The sequence below is a fragment of the Mercenaria mercenaria genome, chromosome 3 (assembly GCF_021730395.1).
Source record: "Mercenaria mercenaria strain notata chromosome 3, MADL_Memer_1, whole genome shotgun sequence".
NCBI lineage: Eukaryota > Metazoa > Mollusca > Bivalvia > Venerida > Veneridae > Mercenaria > Mercenaria mercenaria.
Genome location: NC_069363.1, coordinates 78,792,802 through 78,810,124, shown reverse-complemented (window position 1 = coordinate 78,810,124; position 17,323 = coordinate 78,792,802). Strand labels below are relative to the sequence as shown.

The window sequence follows — 17,323 nt, the reverse complement described above, 5'->3', positions numbered from 1 at the left end:
GTATGAATCCACTAGACAGAGGTCCATTGAACAAAATTGTAAAGATTGGTGCTATTTCCTCGGCATACTCTTTCAAAATTCTGGATTTGATTTGCCGCCTTGGTGCAATCTAAATTTAGCAATCCCTTTTAAACACCATTTTCAGTCACATTAATATTTGGCATGCTGTTAAATGGGCTGGGTTCAAGGTCAGGTAAATTAGTACTTGAATCACTTGTAACAACACAAGAATATTGTCTATAATTCAAGATCTCTGATTTCTCATTTAAACTAGATTTTAAAATGCCATTTTCTCGCAAAGGTGCATAATCTGGAAACGTTATACATTTCTTAGATAATACTACTGTTAAGCGGAGATGTTGAGAAAAATCCAGGTCCAAGCGATACAGATGAAAACTGTTTATCTTTATATAGTCAAAATATAAGAAGTATTAGAAATAAGATTAATTATACAAAAGATAACTGAGTTGACTACCACTTACTTTGTTTCAATGAGACACATCGTGATAATATGGTGTTTCTGTAGAATCCTATGCTTCTGTCTATCGCAAATACGTTACAGGCAGCCAAACGCGCCCGTCGAATTTTGGAATAAATTGAATATTTGTTTAGAAAATAGTCTTGAATATTGTGATAAAGTTATTTTAGTAGAAGATGAACACGAAAATCAGTTTAAATTGAATAATCACAAATTAAAAGATCTTTTGTCACTTAATGACCTTTGAAATATTATTAAAGACCCAACTCTTCAACATTAATAGACCCTATAGCAGTTACTGACAATATCCAAGTTTATCATTCAGGAATACTTTATACACCACGTGATATAATTAAGCGATCATTACGGAACCTACGTATATATTAAATATACACAAGAAGCATGTAAATTATATATAAGACGGGTATGGATTTATGATCGTGGAAATGTTCAAGAATTGAATCATCTTAATATACAAAATACAGATTGGTCATGTCTAACTTTAAATTCCGTTCACGAAGCGTGTTACTCTTTTACATCAATATTTTTGAATTTGGCAGAAAAATGTATTCGTACGCGTTTCGTGACTATTAGACCTAAAGACAAACCTTGTTATGATTCAGAAATTCGTAGAACATCAAGACATTGTGATCAAACAAAAAAAAAGCTATCAGAACTAATTTGACATCGGATTGGAATGCTTTTAAACGACCGCGAAATAAAGACAATAACTTAAAAACGCATGCTAAAGAACAAGTTTTCAACAATATAGAATTTTCTAGAATTATCGATAATGGCCCTGACGTTAGCGCGGGCAATTTAGGTCCGTATACAGAAACGACGTCATGACACAACTGCTATTTTCACAGACAGTTTACCGAAACATCATTCTTTGGAAAGACCAGTGCTAGGCTCCCATCCTTCGTCTATCAGAGATGTTATTGTATAGTTAAAAATCAGTGACCTTAAAAACGCAGAATGTAGGTTTTCTCGTGGCGCGGCTCATTTTGGAAATTTTATGGAAAGAAATCTGTTACTCTTTAGACATTCAGTGCAATACAAAACATAAGCTATATACAAGTTATATAACAGCAAACTAACATAAAATACTGTTATTAATTTTAGACATTCAGTGCAAGTACAATACAATTTCAGCTTTAGAGATGTTTATGTGCGGTTACGGATCTCTCTAAAGTAAATTGACGCGACCATCAGAAAATAGAAATAACGCCTGACGAACTTTACTAAATAAATAAATATGTACTTCTGTGAAGAAAATCAAGATTCTAACTGAAAATGAAATTCATCTTTTAAAAGATCTATGCGAAACTTGCGACAGCGCCGCACTGCAAATTATGCCCGGTCGAGGGATAATGCAGCAAGTTCAAGCTCCTTCCAATATGACGGCTTCCAGAGAAATAATCGCGTCTTTTGGACCCGCGACCCGGCGTCTGTATTAGTACTCGTTTTATATTTCAAAATACTTTTTGCTTGTCTTAATATAAAATTCGGTGTTTCTTAAAAGGCAGAGCTCCTTGAAAAATCACCAGTGCCCCTTAAAGTTCAAAGAAGTGGTGTTACTGCAATGGCTGCAAATATCTGTATTTAGGATCCGTATTAGGGAGTTTATGTTCTGTTATTACAATCAATGATTATCCATAATTAATGCAAATTACGTTCATTTTTGAGGAAAGGATAGGACCAAATTTCGGTAAAGAAACACTGCTATGCTAGACCTCTGATATGGGAGAATGACAAACAACCATTTACATGGACATTTTTCTATAGAGTAGGGTGGTAATAGGAATCTTTTGAATGTTAATTCTCATTTGTATAGCAAACAATTTTATCCGAAGTGTAAAACACCGGTCAATGATTTCAGGATGCAATATATGTGAAAGGAGACAGGAGCTACATGTGCTTTTCAAAAAATACACGCCTGTTTATTTGGACCTCCATTTTTTATAGTTTGATGTACTCAGACTTCTGTATAGGAAGTAGATCTACATTGGAATCTGACATCAAAACAAAACCGTTTTAAGTTTTCGCACTTCATGTTAAATTCATAAAAAAATAAAACTGGTGAAAATTAAAGAAAGTAAAATATTTACTCTTATATTGGGGCTGAATGCTGAACGCTTACATTCAAGCCTACAGCAGAACAGTGACGTCATAGCGTACAAATATATGTATGTGTAATTAATTTCAGTTTCGGCGGTGTATGTTGAAATTTATGTAAATATATCGGACACTTTTTTTATTAATATTATCAAACACTCATTTACATTGTTATTCACAGTTCAAAAGAATAAGCGGATCGCTTTAATCATCCGTAAACTGCAAGTGTCTATTAACTCCTATTAAAACAAATAAAACTACTGTTAAAGTATGGAACTGTTTTATTCAAACGGAGTTTCGAAATCACAGGAGTGATAAAAAAATCAAATAAGGATTTTCCCGTATATATATTTATTGGAGGGGGGTTGTGTTTGCACAGGCCGGTATATCTTCGACAACCGTCCAAAAATTAGGACTGAATGTTATTTCTGTGCGATTAGACGGGTATAAACGCATACAAATATATAATTTAACATTTAAAGTACATTTATATAACCATGATCGATATATTGGTTCTCTTTTCATTGCATTTTATGTTTACGTCAATACTGACTGTTATAAGTGGAAGGAATTGTTATTAATGTTAAAAGGTTGTAAGTTATGCAACCCTCTTTTCATGTCTGTATTTAAAATGATAAGATACTATAATTGTTTTCAATAGCTGAATGTATTGCATGATATTGAACCCGAAATAATTACGAGGAAAAAAACTTCATTTTTTTATATCATGCCGGTAATATCTTTTTAAAGCACATGTTGTTAGATACGGAAAATCATTTGTCAAAGTTTAAGATTTCGAAAAGCAGCGGAATTTTTATTTAATATTTCATTTTCCTATTAAAGCTGGATTCGTGTTAGGGAAGCTTTTCATGTTATTTCAGAGTATTAAATGTACGCGTAACTCATAACTGAAAAGAGAAATATTACAGGTTTTATTTATGCTAAATAAATTAAATACTTACTATTTTGGTATAAGTAAATTGTTTAAATGAACAATTTTATATATTCAAGGAATAGGGGATAAAATTAAACCAGCTTCCAGTCATATTCTAAGGTAAGGTATTGTGATTCATAACTTTGTTAACTTCACTTTAAGATTTCAACTATTGATTTTTTCCGTGTCATAAATGAAATATATGCAAGACTGTTTTGTGGGACTTGACGCTCACGTCAAGCAGCGTTACTTCAGTTCCGCTTTGCATTAAAACTGTTGTATTCAAAGAATGCAAAGTTCAAGAATAAACTTTAAATTTCATCATTTTGATAAAGACCATGAGGACGAAACGTAAATGAATAAGAGGTTAATATACGGCTTGGTTGTGCCTTCTTGCCATAATGGCACACCTAGTGTCATAATTGCCTGAGGGCTTTAGCCTGAGGGCCATTATGAATCAAGGTTTTTTGTTACTATTTATAGTAAGGTATATAATAAATAGAATTAAGGTCAAGAAGGAGTAATTCAGTGCCATCTAGCGTAACTTCAAACATTAGGCTTGACGACGCCATGTCTTTGTGTTCTAAGCGTTGATGGTAAACAGCTTGTGTGCTGAAGATTTCATTTTGCATCCAGCTTTTCGTCATATTTAAACATTAAAACATCTACTTGTAGTTCAGAAAAGATGTGGATATAACTACTGCCTACTTTAAATATATTTTCTGATATATTCTATTCCATCAAAGCTAGAATAAACGCCTTAAGTAAAAAATATATTTATTTATGTTTAGAGTAAAAATATGGCTAAGATTTTGTCAGCGGTCGTATTCATATCTAACACTAAGATGAACACGTCCACCGTTTTTATCAGTATGTGTACTTTTTTCAAATTTGAATGACGTGAGTATTATAGCTGGATATAGCCGCTAAATCGATGATATGAATGAACTGAAATATAAAATATGAAAGATCGGTGCCGTTTCCAAACTTTTACGCAAAATATAGCACCTGGGTCCCTTGAAATATGATCGCTCAGTGTCTGTATTACCACAATATTAACTTTCATCTTTTTAAATGAACATTTAAACCATGGTTAACAAATATGTGCAATTCAGATTTTAGAATAATTTCCGTTTTGAAAACTGCAAATATAATGACCCTTAGAAAATAGTTTCTTGTCTCATTCAACCAGTCAAAAATACCCCACTCCTCATGTTGGACCGAATGACACCCTGGTTGGAGCGTTCGCCCGTCATCCGAGCGGTCATAGGTTTGGTGTCCGGTACAGTCACTCTATCCGTGACTAATATTTTTTAATTAGACAGTTGTAACTTACTGGGGAAAAAGAGTTTAGTGCTTGTAAAAGGAAAACGGGCGTAAAACCCCAAAACAAGCAATAAGTATTCCCGGCTAATTCTGACTTTTAAAAATGCACAGTCAAAACGACATGAAGTGAACGTCAGACATTAAAAGTGTATGAACATGAAATAAATTAATGCACTTATGCATTTGATAACCATTAATTGTGTTGGGTTTACACCGTTTCTTAACAATCTTCCAATTATGTCACGGCGGTCTGCTCACACAACCTGCCTTTATAGTTTCCAACCAGTAGGCAGACTCCGTAAGAAATTGAGAACTTTCCCACTTCACGGAACGCTGTAGCTAGTCTGGCTCGAACTAACATTTCCGGACTCCGGGGAAAATTGTATTTTACTATTTATAAAACAGTTGAAATGGATTGGAACCAATTAATAATGCAACAAGTCGGCCAATAAAGGGTGCGAATAAACATACAATGTGATCTTAGTTGAAAAAAAAAACGCGGGAAAAAGACGTAACGTTTTACTTGTGCTTAATCTTCCCAATTTTCAAAGCATCGAAGCTTGAAAATGAACCGGTAGTCAAGGAGTTTTATAATCTTATTTTATTAAGAAACATTTCAGGAACATTTTCAGAAAGCTAAAAGAAAAATCTGTTGAGGAGAGAACGAGCTGTAAAATGTTTAATAAGTATCATTTTTTCATTACACTTTTTTGTGTGTAATATGCATTCATGTATACAAGTGTGACAATAAAAATCGGAAAGAAATCGGAAAATGGCTTACAAAATACGAATACGTTTAAAATGAAATTTATGTTGTTGTAAACTTTTTTGTGATTAACCTATTTTTGCCTGAAATACAAACAGTTCCCTCTGAAATTTTGATGCAGAAAATGCGCGTAAAAATGGGGATAGGGGAAAATTTAAGACAATACAGTGAAAACGAAGTCGGAGACCCCCCGTATTTTTTTTCGCTCATTTTACAGTAAAATAAATCTATATGATAATTTTAGTTGTTGTTTTTTAAAAATCTATGGGACAGTTTTTACACATTACTTACTCATTCCGTTCGTAAACAATAATTTCGTAGAAAGATTTTCGCATGATTTTTGCTTAAAGTAAGCATTCATTCGGCGAATAGTCGGAGTACATGTTTGAAAATCACATCAACGTATAGGTTTCAACGAGCCTGTTATATTAAATGAAAAATAATTACTTTTTTAATTGAATGGGCACCCCGAAACTAAATTAATCGCCGTAAAAACGACAACGTCACAACTATTTAGGGCTGGGCTAAAACGGGATTTTTCGACGCCATTTGCGTAAAAAGTGTGCATTTGACCTTTTAGATAATTGTACATCGGATGTAGATCAGCTTTAAAATTTGCTATTATTTAAAGATGTTATCAAGGATGTAACTTGTTTTTGAAATTCCCGCTCATTACACCTTTAAGTGAAATCTAGTTAACCCTTTGGATAAAAAGCAGTGTTATTTATACCCCTGAATCAATTGAACAGCAAGTCCAGCTAGTAAGAGCAGTAAGCTGACTTCGCGACTCTGAATTAAGTTTGATACCCAGGCGCGGGAGTGTTTTCCTTATAAATCTATCAGAACAGATTTGTGTCTGAAATCATTCGTCCTCCAGCTATATATTACGTTGAGAAGTTGTAAGTTAAATACGGAGAACAAGTCAGTACTGATACAGAATCCATGAATATTTGTCAAATAAGCTGACCGCTTTTCCATAATCTGGCGTTTAACATACAAACGATCGAATGAACACTCATTTCTCAAACGGTTACTGTGGCCTAGAAATAAACTGTGCCTTTATGATAACTTCAATGTGCGTCATCTGATATGGCTTATTTTCAAAAGATAAATCATGTGTATAACATTATCGTCAAATACTGTGGACAAATTACTTTGGTCACTCCAAATTGATTAATGGTTCTTCGGAAAATTTTCAAAAACGGATGGCTCGAGTGAGCGAGCGAATTATTTTTTATCTTTATATTTTTTCTCAGCTTCGACTCTTTGAGCGTCGGATACATTTTTTGTAGATCGAACAGCATATTTTTCATGTCATACATACTTATTTTACTATTTTAATGCCATGTTTCCAAATAATAATACTGTATAACATACACAGGTCTACGAAAGTTATTTACAAATAGTTGTAAAAATCTAAAAATTTACTTACTTTTCTAAAATTTCTCCATGTTTAGTAGAAACTACCTGCCAAAGACAATGTCATGCGAATACTTTTCACGAAACATTTAAGAACGGTAGAAGCTAGCTAATCTATGTAATAACATTTGGTTGAAGTCCTAGTGGGAGTGGGATTTTCTCTCGAGACCAGACCAAGACGTAAGACATAATTTTATTGTTTTAATTGAAAGGTTTTAATTCGTAATAAACGTGGACATTTTAACACATTAAAAAAATCAAAAATATCATTGGATAAAATATACCGATTATATGCAGTTGTAACGCCTTTGAGCTATAAATTTAATCAGGTGCTAATATGTGAAAATGTAAATATTTGGTGTGTCTAATTTCAAAATAGCATTAATTCTAGTATCGAGCCAGCTAAATGATCAAAATCAAAATATTCCAGAAGCTGAATTTCGACCATGTATAGAAATAACAGCCTGTTCAGTGACTGCTTCTAAAAGTTTTAAAGTCGAATATCGAGCTCGCATTGCATTGAGTGTAGAGTCAGCTCAAAAGTCATACTCAAGATTTTGAAAAGCTGCATTTCAAAGCCGTTTTGAAACTGGGATCTGCTCAAGATCATAATTCAAAGTTTAATAAACTTGTCAGATATCAAGTTTTCAAGAAGCTAAATATATTATTCCTGTATAATTAATATTGCAAACCTGTTTGAATTTTCAAAGCAATCGAATTTAAAGCTAGAATTAAATGTGTAACTAACTTTTGGATCAGATGAATTTTGATCTTGCTTTGAATTAATTTTGAGAAAAAAAAGAACAATTTGAATATCGAGCAGCTATTGAATTTAAAGCCTACTGCTGATTGACTTGGAATTCATGCTGGATAAAAGTATTGGAATTTTGATTTTTCGGCGACGCCGTCTAAATTCGTTTTCGTTGCCTATGCCACGTGACTTCAGTTTGCAAATCAAACTACTTGATAACGCATTATAGATAATTTATCAAAATGGAAGATTTATGCAACACTCTGCCTGATTGGACGAGAGTGTCAATTTCTTTCACTCTGTTGATTGTGCTACGCTGAGTGAAATGTAGACAAAGCGTTTATCCTAAACGACGTTGTTCACAGTTTTAAAGCTAACTTTGGCTCAGTATATTTAGCAAGAATATTGATATATCTCAAAATGATAAGTAAGTTTAATAAATATGATAAAAACCTGTTCAAATACCAACATATATCAAATTAAAGAAAGAGCTGAATACGGTCTGCGTATCACATGAACAAGGGTGTGATAAGAGTCTTTTATGTAGAGAAGTGCTTTTTAAAAGATTTTCCTTGTTACATTTGTCGTCTGTATATGAAAAGGTTTCTTGCTTTTGTGACTTATTCAGATTGCATATTAAAATGAGTACTTGTTTGCTTTGATATATTTGTTATAAATTGTTTAACTGATTTATTAAATATGAATATTTTTCTTTAGTATAGTATGCAAATATTGAACTCAGTTGAAATCTGTTTTATTATATATATGCTGAATCTCATTACACTGAAATGAAGGTGCGCTGCATACAGTTTATCTATGTGATATGACTACGGTCAAAATTTGCTTATGAAACATAAATATTGAATGACCTTCACTTTTTTATAGGTGTGACGTCATTGTCCAAAGATTCATGAATAGCGAATATGCATTTGATAAAGCGGGATCAGTTGGCCTATTTTAGAAATAAATATAAATAATAAATAAAAAAATCCTTTAATTGATTTTTTCTCATGTATTCTAATCATACTTGGTCTGGAGCATCATTATAAGGTCCTCTTCCAAATTTATTTATATAGGAACTTGGGCCCTATTAGGGACCACTATAGCTAAAAGTAGATATGCCTTTCTTCGCATTAACCACTAAAATGTAATGGATTTTTATCAAACTCGATGTGTAACAATATCGTAAGGTCTCCTGCTATTTTGTTACAAATGGGGATAGGGACCAATTTAGCTAAAGATATAAACACGTTTAATGACCTCTTCTCATGAACCGCTTCATGAATCTTCATCAGACTACTGCTGTAATTATTCGTCTAAGGATAAACGAAGCAAAATTGCAACCCTACGAAACCTTTGCGAAAAATTAAAAGAGAACCATTTAAATTGTTGAAGTGCGGTGTTTAGTTTTGCAATTTGAAAAATGTTAGATGAAAGATGAATGTTAGATGAAAAATTCATAAACTTCTTTCTTATTACAATTCGCCGACCATCATTTTTAAAGATATTTCTTGTTTAGTTTACTCTGATTTTAATTTTTCTCAGAATTTGGTGTTTTCTCTTGATTTTGATTTTGTTCGAGTTAGCTCGAAATTCAATGTCGGCGAAATTTTCTAACTTGCCTAAAATATGCCGGTTTTAAAACTTCAATTTCTTCTTACAGGCATAAATTAATTCAAGCTCGAATTCAGTTCCATTTTTGACAAACTCGAAGTAGTTTCGAAGCTGGCTCGAGATTAGCGCTAAGAATAAAATTTTAGTTTTGAGCTTCGAATTATATCCAAATTCGATGCGAACTCGAAATTCTTCTTTCTGAGAACTCGAGCTGTTAAGACCTGGATATTGACTGGCAACAAAATTAGATTATGGAACGTCCACTGATTTCTAAATCCGTACATTTGTTCAGTTTAGCGGGTGAAAAGAAATCATTCTTTACCATTAGAGAACTTAAATTCCGTAACAATTTACGGCAAATTACAAGAATGTTCGAGTCTTGTCGAAAACGATAGAATACCCATACCTATCTACAAAACGCTTAAAAAGACCATTTTCATTTTCACCTAAAAACTGAAATTAATGTGAAATAATATAGTGAAATGAATATAGATTACTAAATCGTTTGCAATAATATTAAAGAGCAAATAATACATTTTAAGCTATCTATTCCTATCTATTCTTTGTCAAACAGAAGTAATTTCAGCAAATTATCTGTATTTTATTACCTAGCTCATTGTAGATAGTCATACATAAAGTATCACTTTTAACATTGAATTTTCATAAGAAGGACAATATTTTGAATATTATCACATCGTTTGGAAAGCTAAAATACCTATAATACTTCTTCCATAAAAAATGCGAAAAATCGACGGATCTAATTCTCCCATATGTGCAGAAAATGGGCCCACACACCAGTATCTAATTTCATAAAGCCTTCACAAATGTCTTTGAAAATATACATTAAATTACTTTTACCTTATATATAATCTTAAATTATTTACGAATGTGCATATTCGTATTCTTTGTCAAACAGAAGTAATTTCAGCAAATTATCTGTATTTTATTACATAGCTCATTGTAGATAGTCATACATAAAGTATCATTTTTAACATTGAATTTTCATAATAAGGACAATATTTTAAATATTATCACATCGTTTGGAAAGCTAAAATACCTATAATACTTAAATTATTTACGAATGTGCATATTCGCATTTTAAAGCTCTATATTGGTTAAATTAAATCAAGTTTTTTTTTTTCAAAATAGCCGTACCAAATATGTTTGTAAGCTTTAGATCCAGTTGATGACCGTCTTTTTATTTCTCCTTAACAATATATTAAGCAAATACTGCCAAACAGATTCGTCTTCATCCGTCACAAACGTTACAAAAAAGCACAAAACCGATACATATATATATATATCAAGCCGATACTATTTTCGAAATCCAGCCGTTCCCCGTGCTACTTTGTACAGACCCTTGTTGGTCTCAAGATTTATAATACCAACTGTACTGCAAAGCTACACTCAATCTTTTATCAAATTTCAGTCAACTTTTATTTACGACGACATTATTTTTATGAATATCATCAACGAAAATATTGTCCACAAGTATTGACCTGGCACTTATTATTCCTCGTCAATTTCGTTATTTTACGTAATGTCTGTATCCTGGAAATCTTTATATTAACTAAGATCGCCCATTTAGCTACAAATATCACGGTAACGTAGCTATCTGACTTCAACGCATGTGACCATGTGTTCGAATTCATTTCAGACTGTTTCAATTGAATTTTATGTAATTACATCGATATTGCTTTTATTCTAACTTTATATTTAGTAACTTATTTCACATTTTAAATTATGTTGTTTTTTTAGCATTTGTTGCCTGATTTTTTTTTCATCTACTAACACTAGTTTCTTGAATTGTCCGTTTAAAATACAAGTAATTTGTCTTAAGATTGACATTTTAAACAACGGTTTACTGACATGTACATAGAAATTTGTTGAATTATAGTATTTTTCTTTCAATAAATAAACCATTAAATAAATGTGGCAATTTCCTATCAGATAAATAATGCAGATGTTGCAACCAGACAAAGAACTCGCACTTGCAACCCCTAAAGAGGCAGCTTAACGCTATTTGCATATGCCAGATGATGTCTATTAAGGAATGTATATCGTGTACCTGTTTTCAATAGTTATTTTGCAATTACGGTTTTGACAGCGAAATATAATTTGAAAAATAATTTACTTTTGTATAACAATATTTTTACCACTGATACAAAATTACTGAACTTTTGTCTATTTTCGACATTGTGTTTTTTGTTTGCTTTTGTTTTATATATAATCAGTTTTGCCCTTAAAGGTCAATATACTGTCTCAATTCATCCATTTCATTTCTAACCATTGAAAAATATATTTGATAAGATGTATTTCACTCTTCATTCCAACAATTCACTAAATATCATGTACCTAATGCATTGTTCATACATCAGATAGCAGCTGCAGATTTTATACCACAATGGACGAGTCATTAAGGCATAACAACCCGACTCCTAGGTTGCGAGCGAACTTCCTTTCAAAATTGCTTTACTGGTGAGTACAAATACTAGATTTCATCCACACTATAACTTTATTTGATAGATCAATATACTGATTAAATTGTGTAACGTAAAGAAATCAGTGTCAAAGTATCATGAATTTAGAAGAACAAATCGCTTTCAATTTTGATAATTTGCACACATACTGACTTGGTTATTCAATTTGCAGAATAATTTGCCATCATTTTCGCCTAAATTGAACTATTCCGCAAGATTTATTACCATTTCCGGTCCTGGTGTATATAAACAAAGGAGCGTGACGACCTACCATTTGGAATCATGCATTCGCGAAGAAACTGTTCTACCATATTTCTCCTAAATGTTACAATAAAAGACATATTATTTCTCTTAACCATGCAGCTTTGTTAAAATAATTATAATTAATAGTTAACGTACGCGGCATAGGTCTCAAAAAAGGAACTCTCGGGTCTGTAAATACTATGCAGACGTATATCGAGCGCGGTACCTGTCTTCCCTACATGCTTTTGTTTCCGCTAATGATCTTTTCAACATAGCTCTACTAAAGTATATTTAATTGTATAAAAATTGTGAAATTGATTTATTACATTCGGCAAACAAATAGGAAATACGACCTCCATGTTTATTCGAAGTATATATATATATTCTTTATTAAAGTCTCATTCTTGCATACATTATACAATCATAAAAAACCCCATAGTTTATACACTTTAAAAAATTTGCAAGACCATTCTTCAGCAGAATTATAAGAGACTAACAAGTAAGAAGTAACAGCACATAATGCATTGTAAAGTATCAAATCATATAATCATGCATTTATTCATATAATCATGCATTGTCACGTGGGTAAATGTTTTTTGGCTATATTGGTGTTTAGCAGTATATCATCGAATCATAGAAACATACATTTGGTAAACGAACAATATCTTTATCAACAATCTTCTAACCCGGCTCTTAATTTTTGTAAAAAAAAAATCTCATGTTCACCTCAGCAGAAAAGTGTCTTTCATGATGTACGAGTGAAGTGGCAATTGAAAAGCAATAAAGAAATTCGTATATGAAATTTGCACAGAAAAGAACCCGTGCGAAAAAGGATCAGGAAATCCTGGGATTATTCCAAGAAGTCGCAGGACTTTCCTGGGATAATGTCCTGAAAATACTTGGGATTATCCCAGGAAGTCTCAGGACTATCCTGGGATAATGTCCTGAAGATATCTCAGGAATTCCTGGGATAGTCCTGGGACTTTTCACGCCGTTAAATGGGAATGGGACAATCCCAAGATTTTCCTGTGAACAGGAAAAAAAACAACAAGACACCAGAACACCAAGAAACCTATGCTGTCCTGCTATCCTGAAAAGCCCAGGAATGTCCTGGGATTTCCTGATGTCGGGAAATAAAAGCATATATTGTCCTGTTCTCAGGAAATCCCAGGTATGTCTTGAGAATTCTTGAAGTCAGGATATCCCAGGACAATTGTCCTGTTTTCAGGAAATCTCAAGAATTCATGATGTCAGGAAATTTCAGGAGAATTGTCCTGTCTTCAGGAAATCCCAGGAATTCCTGTTGTCAGGAAATCTCAGGACAATTGTCCTGTCTTCAGGAAAGTTTCCAGGACATGTTACTGAATACCTTGTAAACATGATTTGAAATTCTTTTTGGTGCGGACATACAGTTAATAAATTGAATGAATGTTAAATTTCAATTGTATTTACAGTAAGAATAATAATTAAGGATAATCATTTCCAAATATTAAAAAATATTTTCTAGTTAAAAAAGTATACATCATGTACATTGAAACATACAACCTGTCATAGCAGAAATATCAATTTATCAGTTCAACTTCAAATATGTGCATACATGGCAAAAACACTAGGTGTAGTATTTAGTCCAGAAACATCAAATTATGAGCTTGATACTGAGCAAAAAGCTCTAATCATTCTATGATCTGTTTACTTTTAACAGTGAAACTGCCCTTGATCAAACATGTACAGCTAATCTAAACAGAACTTACGTATTTCACTCTTTAACGCTCTGATTGATTTAAAAGAAGAATACTTTTCTAAATAACTTACTGGTATTGTTTAGTAAAATCATTAAATGAAGGTATATATTAAGTATTATTTCTAAAAGTTTAATACAGAAATAATTTGCTAACTTACCACAAATGTAGAATATATTCCTGTTACTCCAACAACACCACAGCACAAGTGCTTAATGATACAAAACCTGGGTCTTCAACACCAGGATGTAATTAACTTACTAGACCATTACAAGATCATGTTTCAAATTAATTTCCATCTTTCAATCTGTATCTTTTAGAAAAAGTCCAGTCTTTTTCCTGTGAACAGGACAATTTCCATCAAAGGTCCTGTCTTTTTCCTGTGAACAGGACAATTTCCATCAAAGATCCTGTCTTTTTCCTGTGAACAGGACAATTTCTATCAAAAGTCCTGTCTTTTTCCTGAGAACAGGACAATTTCTATCAAAAGTCCTGTCTTTTAGTGTAAAAGTCCTGTCTTCAAGACTTTTATGCAGCCTTGCTAAAAGAATCTCAGGATATCCCAGGATATTCATGGAATTTCCTGAGAACAGGGAAATATTTCTGCACGGGAAGAGCGAATTGAAGTAGTGTTAGCTTCGCCACTTATTACAAATGTTTAAAAACGGAAACGAATAATAAATAAGTTTTAATAAAATTATGTTTAGAAAGGAAACGTTGAGAGACCAATTTCTGAGCGGGATTTGAACCTGCTTTGCATTAATCTGACTGCTCTACCTACTGCACTAGCTAGTCCTTTTACAAAACCTCTCTATCAATTTAAAACGTATTTTGTCATATAATTATATGACAAAGTTAATCCGAATGTCTGACAACCAGTTTATAATAAACTCGTTTAAAGGTCAAACCCCGAAGTCAGTTACGAATCATAGATATAATACCATATCACGAGTAAAAATGCAGACTGATTTTGAAGGTAAAGATAGTATGAGCAAACTACTGGATAATTTCCAACAATCACAAAGAAGGAAAAAAACAATGTTTTCGTCTTAATGCCAAATCAACTGTCTTTCCTCTAGTATTTTAGAATTTTGAAAATTCCTTATTATAATTTCGATGCAAACAATTTAAAAAGGCAATGTTAGGATAAAGGAAGTGATTGAAATCTCAAAACAATTCTTTATTTTCAATATTACAATTTATTTATGATTTTAAAAGGTATCAAATTACTGTTAATTATTTACGGAATATTAACTTACAACGACACCGAACCGGATTTTTACCTTTTTAAGATAGATTAATCCGAAATCGTATCTTTAGCATTACATCGTAAAGTCTTCTTGTAAAGTCTCGCGTGTATTTATTATGTTATATGTAAACAAAATGGAGAATGTGTACAAAAACATAGACATTGGCATGAAATACTATACGGATCGATTAGCTAAATAGCCTAAACGTTAGTTAAGGTGTAGCTTCAGTTTTAATAATGCTTTAATACAACTATGTGCTTTATTGAATTCTACATACGATGCAATAGTTTAGGTAGTTTTAAGCAAACTTGTACGCTTTTTTCAGCGGCACCGGGTGTGGCTCGAACACAGTGATTCACATAAATGATTTTGAAGAAGATCGTCATTAACATTACTATAACAACTGCCTATACGTGCACGATATACTAAAGATTTTCTGCCACCTTTACAAAAAAAAATACCTTTTCTTTTGTATCCTGAAAATTTAATACTTCAAAGATTAGTGAGAATGATTATGAACACAAGCAAATTGACCTACTATTATATTATATTTGACTGCCCTACAACACAATGCATACTTGATAGCAATATAGCTATGAAGGAGTATTACTGAAGATAGCTTGGCACAGAAATAATAATACTAAAAAGAACAACCCAAGACAGTTGTATGAATACATTACTTTTACTATCAACAATTTTACAAAAAGGAGAACACAAGCAAAATAAGGGGAGTGGAGGGTGGGATATTAAACATCAGCAAGTATAAACAATCGAGGATTCCTTCGATAAGAGGCAAAATCAACCCTCGCATCTATTTGCAAACAACCCTCTTCTTCCATGTGCAAAGCTGAAAGGATCCAAAAGGAGATTAAATCGCAACAAGTATATTAATATACCAACAAGACATAAGCTAAAACGGGTCCTTACAACAGGATAAGAGCTCCTTCAGTAACAGGTTTTGAATGGTAATCATTAAAAACACATTATTGAAGATAGCTTGGCACAGAAATAATAATACTAAAAAGAACAACACAAGACAGTTGTATGAATACATTACTTTTACTATTAACAATTCTACTATAGCAAGCAATTAGTATCTAATTTCGTTTAAATTAATGGTTGGCAGAAATTGGTCACAGCTTCACATAAATGTCAATATACAAATACATATGATATAAAGTATATGTTTAAAATGCAGATGTGGAGGCCCTGTGAACAGAGGCCTAATACAGTATACTTGAAACAAACAAACTTCTTATTACACAACATTAAGATATACTGGTGGAGGCTGACCTAACCGCCACATGTCGAGAATTTGGAACAACGTGGAAAATTCTTGACAACCGCCACCAGTATTTTGTTAATGATAGAACAGAGTCAAATGGGCTAAACACAGTTCCTCAATATACATTAATGTTAAACTAAAAATCCGGTTACCATCAAACACAATGGATATAATCGGCAACCTATTCTTTTATAAATGGTTGAACATAGCCAAATGGGCTAAACACAGTTCATCAATATACATTAATCATAAATTCAAAATCCGGTTACCATCCAACACAATGATTATAATCAGCTAAAATAAGTTCATCAATATACATTAATCATAAATTCAAAATCCGGTTACCATCCGACACAATGCATATAATCCGAAACCTTTTTAAAAAATGATTGAACATAGCCAAATGGGCTAAACACAGTTCATCAATGTACATTACCCATAGTTTCAAAATCCGGGTACCATCCAACAAAAGGGATATAATCGGCAACCTATTTTTTTTTAATTTTATTATTAAATGATCGAACATAGCCAAATGGGCTAAACACAGTTCATCGATGTACAATAAACATAAATTCAATATCTGGTTACCATCCAACACAATGGATCAATGGATATAATCGGCAAACTTTTTTTTTTGAAATTATCGAACATAGCCAAATGGGCTGAACATAATTCATCAATTTACAATAATCATAAATTCAAATTCTGGTTACCATCCAACACAATGGATATAATATGGGCAACTTATGTTTTTTTGGGTTTTTTTTTGTTTTTTTTTTTGATTTTTTTTTGGAAATGATCGAACACAGCCAAATGGGCTAAATAGAGTTCATCAATATACATTAATCATAGATTCAAAATCCGGTTACCATCCAACACAATGAATATAATCGGCAAACATTTTTTTTTTTTTTTTTTTT

At 32.3% G+C, this 17,323-nt stretch overlaps 1 protein-coding gene across 1 annotated transcript in view; it reads left to right on the top strand.

Annotated features, from left to right (window-relative positions):
• The first annotated feature begins 3,398 nt into the window (after window positions 1-3,398).
• Window positions 3,399-17,323, top strand: part of LOC128555942 (ATP-binding cassette sub-family C member 4-like) — a 28,322-nt gene continuing 14,397 nt past the window's right edge. Inside the window, exons 1-2 of the mRNA XM_053539783.1 lie at window positions 3,399-3,650; window positions 11,785-11,884. Coding sequence (XP_053395758.1) covers window positions 11,811-11,884 — 74 coding nt within the window. The 5' untranslated portion in view covers window positions 3,399-3,650; window positions 11,785-11,810. The remainder of the gene's footprint in view (window positions 3,651-11,784; window positions 11,885-17,323) is intronic.